The sequence below is a fragment of the Pavona decussata genome, unplaced genomic scaffold, assembly GCF_977016875.1.
Source record: "Pavona decussata unplaced genomic scaffold, jaPavDecu1.1 SCAFFOLD_391, whole genome shotgun sequence".
In the NCBI taxonomy this organism is placed as follows: domain Eukaryota; kingdom Metazoa; phylum Cnidaria; class Anthozoa; order Scleractinia; family Agariciidae; genus Pavona; species Pavona decussata.
The window spans coordinates 221103-232854 of NW_028145763.1; the positions used below are offsets into that span (position 1 = coordinate 221103).

The 11752-nt window shown below is 41.4% G+C and overlaps 1 protein-coding gene across 1 annotated transcript; it reads right to left on the bottom strand.

Annotated features, from left to right (window-relative positions):
• Window positions 1-208: 208 nt before the first annotated feature.
• On the bottom strand, window positions 209-11483 carry LOC146451213 (uncharacterized). The gene is made up of 5 exons (XM_085099273.1): window positions 10506-11483; window positions 8680-9330; window positions 7838-8094; window positions 3363-3597; window positions 209-2339 (listed from the first exon to the last, which is right to left on the bottom strand). Exons 1-5 carry the CDS (start codon window positions 11332-11334, stop codon window positions 1915-1917), a joined length of 2397 nt encoding a protein of 798 aa, XP_084955399.1. The 5' UTR covers window positions 11335-11483; the 3' UTR covers window positions 209-1914.
• Window positions 11484-11752: the final 269 nt, after the last annotated feature.

Consider the following 11752-nt stretch of genomic DNA (forward strand, 5'->3'; position numbering starts at 1 on the left):
CATTTAATTTTTCGAACAAGTTCCAAGATTTTAAAGGCGTTACAAGTGAGCATAGCCAATCGCAAACGCTTAATGAAACGAAGAGACATCAACGGATTACATGTTGAAATCTTTGTCAGATGATTCTTTGAAATCTCAATTCTAACCTGCCATATTTGCAAGTATCTCGCCGTGATTGCTGGGAGGGGGAGAGGAGGGGGGGGGGGGGGGTCCTGCGAAGTTGCTAAAATCGAAGAAATCTGAAGATATTAGGCCAGGTTATATTTTCAATGAAATTTAAACAATTTACCATTTATTAAGGACAACGTGCACGAAGTACTGTCGACTTTTTATCAACCGGATTGCGAGACTAATTTTCCTGCTGAGCTGCAAGTTAACCATTCCGGCGCTATAGAGCACGAGTCGAACATTTTATGCAGAAAACGCGGATTAGTAGTCTAATTCATTTTATATAAGACTAAGTCTGTGATGGGAAGTCAATATTGAACATATAGGTCATTATCATTTGGTCTATGAGAAATAAACTGGAAACAGTTCAGTCTCCAAGTACATAACGTACAAGACTGCGTAGAATATCAGTGAATATAAAATAAACATCAGCAAATGAGATTATCGAATGAACAATAATAATAATGATAATCATAATGATAATGATGATGTTGATGATATTCTTTAAGAAAATCTTTTACACACTAAAATGGTTTTCAAAAAGCTTACTGGTTCTCAAAATAACAATAACATCAGAGAAAATGGAATGAAATCACAACTAATTAATGACATAAGGTCGAAATCAAATTGACCACGGGGTATGCCCACTTAGGGCCGATCTATGAACGGTACGTTAACCAATCAGATTTAAGGATTCGCAATATACCACTGCAAATATTTAAGGGAACTGGTCATAACAAGTTTGTTCGAAGAGGACCCACCTTGTCTGGGGTAAGGGGTTATCGAAGACACCACCTATCTCATGAACATTACCGACAAAATCAGTTTTATTGGCTTTACAATTTGAGTTGACACAGTAATATTCAGCTAGCAAGAGTCAGCATTGCTTGATAAACAAGAAAAGTGAGGTTTGAATCTCATTTTGTCATTTTTTGCTGCTGCTGCTGGATAGAGGGGTGGCTATGCAATAAAGACATCATCTTTTGAGGTCGAGGAAGGGGGCGGGGGGGGGGGGGTACAGGCAGAGGTCACCATCTGTTCGGTGGGTCCTGTTGGAGTGTAGTAGTTTTGACCACTTCCCTAATTCTGCAACTTTTACATTATTATCAAAGTTAAGGTATACACACCTTTCATCGTATCAAAATCTTTAATCATGATTTCTTGTGCAACGAAGCTAGAAAGTGTGAATCTGTCAAAAAGAGCTACATAAAATAATATATCCAGATAATGTTCTGACAAGTTATCCAAGGCATGCATCTAAATGCTGTGAAAATCAAAAATCTTTAATCATGATTTCTTTTGCAACGAAGCTAAAAAGTAGGAATCTGTCCAAAAAGAACTACATAAAATAATATATCCAGATAATGTTCTGACAAGTTATCCATGTATCTAAATGCTGTGAAAATCAAAAATCTTTAATCATGATTTCTTTTGCAACGAAGCTAGAAAGTATGAATCTGTCAAAAAGAACTACACAAAATAATATATCCAGATAATGTTCTGACAAGTTATTCATGTATCTAAATGCTGTGAAGCATTTAGAAACGAGTTTTTTCATAAGGACCATTGATTTATGAGTGCAGCACTGGTGCATTACACAATATCAAGCATGTCTAACCTACATACATGAATCAACATCACCATGCATGGATCAATTGATAATACTAGAATGTTTGTAAAGGTTATCTATTAAATTCTTCGGTTGATCATAATATCTCTTTCCTTTATTCCAACATACCCATTCATCTACTCGTGGTGTTCATCGTACGGTCGGGGCTGATAAGGTTTAGCGGGTTTCTGTTTCTTAGCAACCGCATCCATGACGTTCGCATTTTTGTTACCAGCGGGACCAGTGACGTACTGACAACCATCAGCATCAGGATTGATGACGCAAGCAGCAAACTTCTTCATGTGGTTGTCAAGGTAACTGAGTGGCGAGGACCCCTGGGACAACACCTGGTAATGGAAATCCTTTTCACTGAATTTTTTGCTCGCTGCTTCAACTTTGGCCTGCGTTCGGTTACGCACCTGCCAGATTTTCAACTGGCCGATCATGTATGCGGTGGCCTGGCCCGGGTCACTCTGATAACGAGTGACGTCTTTCACGGCTTTGTCGGTCTTGTCCCAGGCCTTATCGGCAAAGAGCTTCAACGCTTCCCACCGTTTCATTCCTGCGAAGAACCATTAAGGAGGACGTATCATACAATATCCGTAAGCAAATTTCCCCTGAAAGTACCTCTGCAGAAACAGTGAGAGGGGTAATGGGCACGAATTTGGTACGTGAGGGATTCTGGGTTTCTGAATTGGGTGCAGAAATCAACTGTTATTTGAAAACAGTTTAATGAGGCAGAAATCCCAGGAGCGACGTTACCGAAAGTAAATCAACATTGAATCTCTCAAATAATCCAAGAAATGACTGTCTGGACTCTACGCTGATTTCGAGAACATGATTTCGAGAAAGAAAAAGTTCATGACGATTACGTTATCTCATTACCTTCCAGAAGAGATCTGAATGCCAAAAAAAAAAAAAAAAAAAAAAAAAAAAAAAAAAAAAAAAACACTCGCATAAAAAACAGGGAGGTACGGAGGCATGCTCCCCCGGGAAATGTTGAGACTTCACCCTCTGAAAGGTTGTTTTCGACATTCCTGAGACCGGAGAAGCAGTTTTCTATCCCTAAATTGTTGGCCATGTTTTAAACTATATCATACGATCGTGTGGGAGATAAAGAAGCGTTTTCAATTGCAGGTTAGTGGATAGCGAATATTGTAAATCTGGTGTCTTGGGACTTTGTGTTTCAAAACTGTCAAACTAGTCTGTTCATCTAGGTCCTCATCAGAACCGAAGGCTGAATCATCATTGTCACATCAAAGTACCGGCGGATATCATATAGCAAGCAGCAGGACTTTTCGTCCGAACTCTAACTTCACATAAAAACCCTGGACTCATGTTAGAATTTATTACAAAAAAGTCTAGATTACTTTGTTACCAGTAACCATACCTGCAGAAGGCGGTGCTAACTTTTGAGCCCGTGGATGAATGTTTAAATGATTACTTTCTAAGTGTGACGTGTGCTTATAATAATTTCGCAAAAAGGAATCAGTTTCTTGCAAATCCTGCTAAAAAATGAAGTTTGACAATATTTGGCAGTTTTAAAGTTGGACACTTTCAGGAGTGAAAAGTTCAACCAACGAACCTTTATAATGAAGGCCAGTGTCCATCATAAGACGCAGTGCACGCCATATTTGCCACTTGAGCATCCCGTAAAGCTGAAGAGGGTTGTTATCGTATGTGTCTGTCTCTTCAGCGATCAGCGGATTCTCGGCATATAGTGCCCAGCCCTCTGTGAACGCGGTGTAATAGGACGCACCATTCAACCAACTGATGACACCTTCACAGCTATCACCAAACAACTCTCCAAAACCTTGAACCTGCAAGAGAACACGAAATGGCGAGTTCGAACATTTATTGTTATTACATTTACTAAATTTACGAGATGTTAAAGACGGCTGTGGCAAAGACTGCCATTCATGTTCAAGTCAGTACTTTTAAAACTTTTCAAATTGTGATCTCTTTAGTTCAATCTGTCAATTACAAGTGTTGTAATTGAAACATTGACAGAATAATGTGCGTGGGCTTAGTTTTGATAATTGAAGTGTGATAATTTCGTAAATGAACGCTTTCGAGGAGTACTCTTCTATTGTGCTGTATATAATACAGGAGCAGATGAAGAGGTTTGGGTTTAAAATCCTAAGGTGCGGCCACCCAATGGAAGCTACTGTGCAAACTTTCCAGCGGTACTGTCATGTTACAGATTTGACCGTATGGATGAAATCCTGAATTGCGACCTTTCACGTAACAGGTATTTAATCAACTTCCTCGTGTTTGGTAAAGATCCCATAATTAATTACATAGTGACACAACAAAAAACAACAACTCGGTGTGGCTGAAAATGGGGAAGTGGGTGACGAAGTGCTCTACTAAGAAGTCAGCCCCGTGTACTCCTGGAGTATCGCGCTAAGAAAACTTACGGCCCAGGGTGGTGCACAGAAGGTATGGAGGAGGGAGTAGGGCCTCCTCCCAGGGCCAACTGTGACCATTCCTGGGTAGAGAGGAGGGAGTTGGGCCTCCTCTCTGATTGGAGGGAGTTGGGCCTCCAGTCTAACCTAAATCCAAGGAGTACATAATGGAGGGAGTTGGGCCTCAATAATTTCGAGTCTATGGGGGCAAAAGTGTGACAAGAGGAGCACTTCATCCCCATTCCCAGGTTTATTGAATATTCTCAAATACATTCAGACTGTCACTAAAGTGGCTAAAATCAATCTAACATCTCCTCCAGGTCCTTAACTAGTATAATTACCCTAAGAGTATGTAACGTAAAGCAGATAATTTGCAATTTACAATTTGGTTGTCGAGATAACAGGTTAGGATCAAGTGGCCAATATATCGACATAGCAATTGACATGATTATTATTATTATTATTGTTATAACTTTTTTTTTTTTTTTTTTTTTTTTTTTTTTTTTTTTTAAGAACAGAACAAATGAAACAATAATTAACATTAAGTAGCTTTGAGGAACTAGCTAATAGCAATTGAGAAAGTTTGAGAAGTCCTCTGTCCAGTGATTCTAAGCAGGGGGAAAGGAGTCCTGTTAGAGTTCACGAAATGAAATTATTGAGGGGAAACAAATAGAGATCAAACTCTTGGGTGGGATGGGTGGGAACGAAAGCGAACGCTACTGCTTCGAGAATCGTTTTGCCTTGTTGCTTGAGTTGAAGCAAAAGACCACGAGCACATGGAGCATGCGCACGATACGGTAACATGGCGTCATTTGATTGGATAGTTTGGTGTCACGGAGGCTCAAATGGTTCTCACGTGCGGTCACGCGACAATCACTGGACAAAGTTCAAAGCTCAAACAAGAGTTGTTGATTAACTAAAATTTATTTCCGATGTTCAATAAATTGTGATTTAATCAACTTCCTCGTGTTTGGTAAAGATCCCATAATTAATTACATAGTGACACAACAAAAAACAACAACTCGGTGTGGCTGAAAATGGGGAAGTGGGTGACGAAGTGCTCTACTAAGAAGTCAGCCCCGTGTACTCCTGGAGTATCGCGCTAAGAAAACTTACGGCCCAGGGTGGTGCACAGAAGGTATGGAGGAGGGAGTAGGGCCTCCTCCCAGGGCCAACTGTGACCATTCCTGGGTAGAGAGGAGGGAGTTGGGCCTCCTCTCTGATTGGAGGGAGTTGGGCCTCCAGTCTAACCTAAATCCAAGGAGTACATAATGGAGGGAGTTGGGCCTCAATAATTTCGAGTCTATGGGGGCAAAAGTGTGACAAGAGGAGCACTTCATCCCCACAAAATGCAAAGCATTCCCCCATTGACGAGCCACAGAAAATACCAGTAAAAACACTAAAAGCAAGTAAAAATTTACAATAGGTTCACTAATGTCTGAGGAACCTGTGCCAGAACTGAGGGTGGGGTTCTGATGTATCTCTCAAAGCAGTCGGAAGACCATCTACCCAAAACCTTAATTAACCATGGGGATAAATTTGCTGAAGCAGCCGCTGTTGCCGCACCTATCCGAAAACTATGCCCGGCGAATTCACTTGAGTCTAACCCTCCCCTAGAAAGTAAAAGCCTTGTTTCACTTGTGAGTTTTTCCCGAGTAAGGAATGATCCAGATACATAGGAAAAAAGGGGGCCTGTGGTGGGAAAGGGGGTCCTTGAGGCCAAGTATGCTTGCATAGCAAAAATAGGGCATAGGTTGGAGTTTGTCCTCCCAATTACTATGGTTTGCCCCTTTCTAAAGGGGTCTGTCTTTGAAACCTTTAACCGAACCAGCATATACTTGGGAGAAGAGTGAGGCATAAATGTTAAATCTGTTACCATCAAGTGAAGTTTGGGGTCAAAAATAGAATTACATGTCAGTTCACTTATACGTAGGAAACCAAAAAAGGCAAGGGTCATTGCGGCCCAGACCATGAGAGAGTCTTTGTTGTCCGTATATTTGACATTGAGAAGGTGGTAGAATAAGTTTAGCAGTTGCAATGTGATTGGTCTGCGAACTTTAGAATGTGCCCCTTGGGAGCGTTTTATTCCCCGAAGAATTAGCTGCAGGCGAAGAAAACCGGCCATATGCAGCTCATAGCCATTACTGGAGTGGTAGTGTTTAATGGCGGATAGATAATTCTTGATAGTACTATGTTGGACTGTACGGGCCATGTAGACCGAGAAGTTGATCAGAGTAGCCTCATCAATGGGAAGCTTGGGAGTAATTCTCATTTGTGAACAGAAGGCATAAAATTGTCGCACACCAGAACTGTACGTTTTCTTAGAGTTCTGGGCAAGGGCCATCCCCAGGAAATACTGAGCTTCTCTACTTAGAGACTGTACACATGGGCTGGGATGGGGTCTGGAGACACATTGGACTGAGGAGCTAGCTGGCGAAAACGCTCCATCAGAGAGGATTTAACGCTACTGCTTCGAGAATCGTTTTGCCTTGTTGCTTGAGTTGAAGCAAAAGACCACGAGCACATGGAGCATGCGCACGATACGGTAACATGGCGTCATTTGATTGGATAGTTTGGTGTCACGGAGGCTCAAATGGTTCTCACGTGCGGTCACGCGACAATCACTGGACAAAGTTCAAAGCTCAAACAAGAGTTGTTGATTAACTAAAATTTATTTCCGATGTTCAATAAATTGTGATTTAGCAGTGTTTTATCATGGTGTCACCTATTGTACTGACAAAGTGTTTTTTTTTTCTTTTATATATGGATAATTTTTTATCATTCAAATGAGAAGTTTCTACTTGCTATTACAGATAACGGTAGCTCTTACCCTTTAAGCTCCAATAATGATCAGCAACTAATTTCTCATTTATATTGTTATACAATATCGCTACATACAGAGCATGAAAATAAACGGAATGATTCCAGAAGATATTTTCCCAACTAATACCATATAAGAAATAGATGCAGAGCAGTGGCAACATATAAATATAAAATAAAAGTCATAAGTCTTTTGGATAGACTCCTCCGGTGTGCCTATTCAAATGAAAGCTACAAAGTAGTACTTCTTACGGTGTCGTTAACTTATCCATATTTTATTAAAATGAAGTTTGTGGATTATTTTTTACCATTTCAGGTTTAAGCGCGGGTTCCAGTTTGGGGCTGAAAGAGTCTACAACTCCATTCACACCAACAAAAAAAGTTCAATTAAACTAGGTTTAACCAAATGAAAATTGGCAACAGAAAGCTGAATCGTTGGCTTTGCCATACGATTCAAGTAAACTTTAACTTGTGCTTTCATTTGTGCTAGGTCTGTAGTCGACAAAAATCCGAAAGCAGCTTTTATGAAGGAAACAATTTTAAACTGTGTTTAACTAAACAGCTCAGTTTTAAACGTGTTTAGGCCTTGGTGTGAATGGGGCATTAGTCTGTAGAGGGATTAGGGGGTTGGTTTCTGAAAGAAATAATGCGGTAGTGCGCCGGTGGGGGGAGTTAAAATAGATGTTTGGTTTTATCAACAGATTTGAAAACGGGTAATTTGGTCACTATAACGACGTCGCTCTGACGAAGGCCTAACGCTCGAAACGTCAGCACTCGAATCTCTTCACGGTGGCCAATTTACCTTATCAATTCCATTGGTAAAACGGATTACCTGTGTGTGGTGCCCGGGCCTTGCTTCATGTGCTCCAACTGAGATAGCATTGTACCTCGGTCCCATGTCCTTCAAATAGAACGGTAATCTGTAGTGCGAGGGCCTGGAGCAACTTTTACCGCTGGCCGAGTAACTCTGGGAACCAGTACCCGGGTTGAAGTTTGCGACGAGTAGGACTGGGCAGTTAGGAGTGCTTTGCTTGTTCCCAGTGTGGTGGAACATCTTAGTTGTCTTCGGTGCAAGGCTACTAAGGACCGCTAAAACAATGTAACAGCACTTGAGTAAGTCAGTTATCAAATCTCGATATAACACGATATGACTCAACTGCGCGCAGTCCGTTAAGGAGGCAAATTTTTTCTCAGTGCAACAGTGCCCTCGTTGACAGTGTGCTGCAATTTGCTAACATTTTCTCTGCAAATGATATGCATACGTTACAACGTATAAAAGGTAGACAACTAGTACACTTAAAAGTCAAATGGCAATTTTCCTTTGCGAGACCAATTGCGAGGAGGGGGTGTTACACGCGCAAAATAATCCGCAAGAAACGGCGTTGCGTTGTCAACAGGTTGTTGCGTTGCAAGGTACGGAAAACGTTGCTTCGTGTTATAGCACTTTTACTGTTGCAAGCTCTTGTTAATGGTAACATTTCATTGAAGAATTTTTTTTTTTTTTTACAATTTGATATGCTTAGGGCACAAGAGAAATAAGCGCCCTGTCTGTTAGCGCTCTTCCTTCGGCGCTAAATGTTCACAGTACCGTGGACATGCCATTATAATCCTATACGTTGGTTTTTTAGACAGCCGAATTAGGGGACTTCTAGTGAACAGCTATTGCAAACTTACTGTTGACATAATCGAACCAGGTCAACATGGCTTTGTATCGCTTGGGGCAGTAAATCTTTGCCGTCTCCATGCTGGTGCACTTGGAGAATGCATCTTTGTTGCTCTCGTTTTCTGGAATTTTCTCGTCATTGAAAAACATGCTCTGATCTTCCAAATGCTTTTTAAAGTCTTCAACGGCTTCGCCCTCGTCCTGCTTGCCAGTGATTTTCTTAGCGATTTCCACGGCTCTTGGATAAAGCTGGTTCAGCATTTTTTCGCCCAGGTTATAGACTTCATCCGGAGTCATCTGATTGGTTGTGAAGTAAGGTAATATCATCTCGTAAGCTCTCTTCCCACTGAGTGGTTCCCCACTCGGCAGTTTTCCAGTTGTTTTTATTCCAGTGTTGATACCGTTCTTGTAAATGTAAGGCAAAGGAAGTGTAGCTAAACCACTGGATATATTACTGGGGACGCAGTACTGAGAGTGGTTGAACTCCAAGTAGTTCAATAAACTGTCCAGCGGTTTCCCCACATATTCAACCAGGGCGTCATTTATGGAGGCTCGCACTGACTTTTTATGTTCCTTCTCCCACGCCTCTGAGGCGCTTTTCTCGAGGTCGGCCAGCCATTTTGGATCTTGCATCGCCTTTGTATAGGATTCATTTAAAACACCTATTGAAAAAGAAACAATGGAATGAGCGCATAACTGAGATTTAAAGAGAAACTTAAAAAATCAGTGTCACCTATTTTTAGTGTCACTATGAATTAAACGTATTTGTTTCAACGAAATCGTTAAAATGATGGTTGAGTTTTGTTAATAATAACTCTACTTGTACACAGAAACTACTGTTAATCATGTTTGGCTGTGGATGGCTAGGATGGAAGTGGATTGCAACTTGAAAAAATTGTCCGCCTTTTTTAAATTCTTCCTGTGTATTTTAGAGAAGTCGCGAAAAACTGATTATAGTTAGTTCTTCTAGGAGAAAAATCTTATTATTTTCTTCCCGGTGTTATAAGAGCAACTTCATGCTACAAACTAGGTTCTTTGTAAAATGATTGAGCAGTTGACCAAAATATAACCTGCAAAACAGGAGTTATTTATTTTTATCTTTTGCGTTTTTCGGTCGAGCGGAGGCAAGCGCGGAGCGCGAGTGCGACAGGAGGGGCTCAAAAATACAACAAAATGGACGTGACAATTTGATTCCAATTTCTGCGACCACCTGGGATCCCTTTTTGCTTCCCCCTCTGCCACGCCCCCCCCCCCCCCCCCCTTCCACTTCCTTAGTAAGGCCTGAAGGCCTGATACTCCCACATGTTTCCATGTGATCGAAGAATTCTTTGTTATCTGTCCACGAAATCCACCGTCCAATATTAATTCATGTTCACACGATCCCATTGTCCACACTCCATGACATTCCATTCTACCCTTCACCCCATTGCGCCGTCCACAAAATCCACCTGTCCCATAAACCATTCCAAAATTGTTCACTCCGGCCCATTCAGGAGGCATTTCCGGTCGAGAAGCACTTGCCGTTCCGGGGTCATTTGCGGTGTAGTACCAAAGAAGTATTTGGACCATATTCGTCCTCTATATCGAGCCATATATATGAAGACAGTATTTACAAAATAATTATCGAACCACACTGCATGATGCCTTAGCTTGGTGCCTGGGGAATGCCAGCCGATGACAGCTGATCTACAGAGCTATTTGACCCTTAGCATAAAAACAATACTCGAAAAACCAAATTGTTTTAAGAACTATTGCACAAGCCCAAGAGGTTTCTAATAGGAACATGTTAACTCAGTCAAAACAAAAACAAATAAAAGAAACGTTGGAATGAGCTTACCTTCTGGTCCACCTTGTGAAACCTTAAGATAGGTACGCTGAATGGAATACAATCCATCCTGACAGTCTTCTTCCGACCGAACAAATCCCGCTTTAACACCATATTTCACGTTCTCGATGTACTGCATCAACGAGTCGTTCAGCTTCTTTAGGTGGTCGATCACGAAGTTCACATCGTCCACGGTTTTTGGCCGTATGCCCCAACTTTCATAGGTGAAATGAGCTTTGACATCGCTGCCCACGTCACAAATCGGTTGCCAACAGAACTTGTTAGGGCCAAGCATCCAGTCGCCTGCATAGTAATTCTCATCGTACGGAGCTCCGAAGTTGCTTTGTAAAAAGTGTTTCGCCTGAGCAATGGCCTTGATCTCGCGTGGTTTGAGTTTGTCACTATCCACGCGATTGTCGAGCTCATTTGCTTCGTTGTACAATCGACTGGCGGCATCGGTCCTGTCACGGATGGCGTAAGGGTGTGCGTTGTATGGACTGAAGTCTTGGCGAACGGATTCGGGCGTTGAATCGGGATCGTAAACTGCGTTATTCGGTCGCATCTTGTAGTAAGTTGACTTGACTTTTTTCAGAAAGTCATCTAACCCGACGCGTTTAGCTTCATCTGAATAATCGCAGGGTTTCGATTGCACGATTTCCGAATTCTCTTTTGATCCTTCCTTGCCGCAGCTTCCACTTTCGGACAACTTCGCCCCACCAACCGCAATAAGAATAATTCCTACAATGCAGAAGACTATGGCTGCAGCCAAAGCGATGTAAAAAAGCCTTTTAGACGGTGGTTTCACCTCCCTTAAAACGTACTCTTTGTCCTGGAACTCCATGTTTTTTAACCACGATGTAATCCGACCCTGATACTGAACTATGCATGCGTGACTCAATTTTTGTCCACGTCCAGGCCTTGCGCTTGTCACTTGAAAAGGGATAAATTTGTATTTAACCCTTCTGGCCTCGTTTAAGGTAAAATATTATTTTCATTTTTAACCGGTAAGAAGGGCTTACTTTCCGCGTAATTTGAATACGAACAAAATAATAATAAAATGGTAGCTATTTCGGAATACGCTCAATAGACAATTTAATATCCTTTTGTGTGCATTCAAATTAGCTCCTATATTAGCCCTATATTATTTATATTAGCCCCTATATTTTCCTTCAGTATAGCTCTCGCCCTGAGGAAGGCTAATTCTATTAGTCGAAATATTGGCCACAAATAAATCTGCCCTTTGCCGTAGTGCCAGCCTT

Excerpts from the sequence above, each read along its gene's own strand:
- LOC146451213 (XM_085099273.1), bottom strand. The coding sequence starts at position 11,334 with ATGGAGTTCCAGGACAAAGAGTACGTTTTAAGGGAGGTGAAACCACCG. Across the intron at positions 8,095-8,679 it reads CTGGTTCGATTATGTCAACA|CGGTCCTTAGTAGCCTTGCA; the intron begins GTAAGTTTGCAA and ends ACATTGTTTTAG. Across the intron at positions 2,340-3,362 it reads CACTGGCCTTCATTATAAAG|GAATGAAACGGTGGGAAGCG; the intron begins GTTCGTTGGTTG and ends GGTTCTTCGCAG.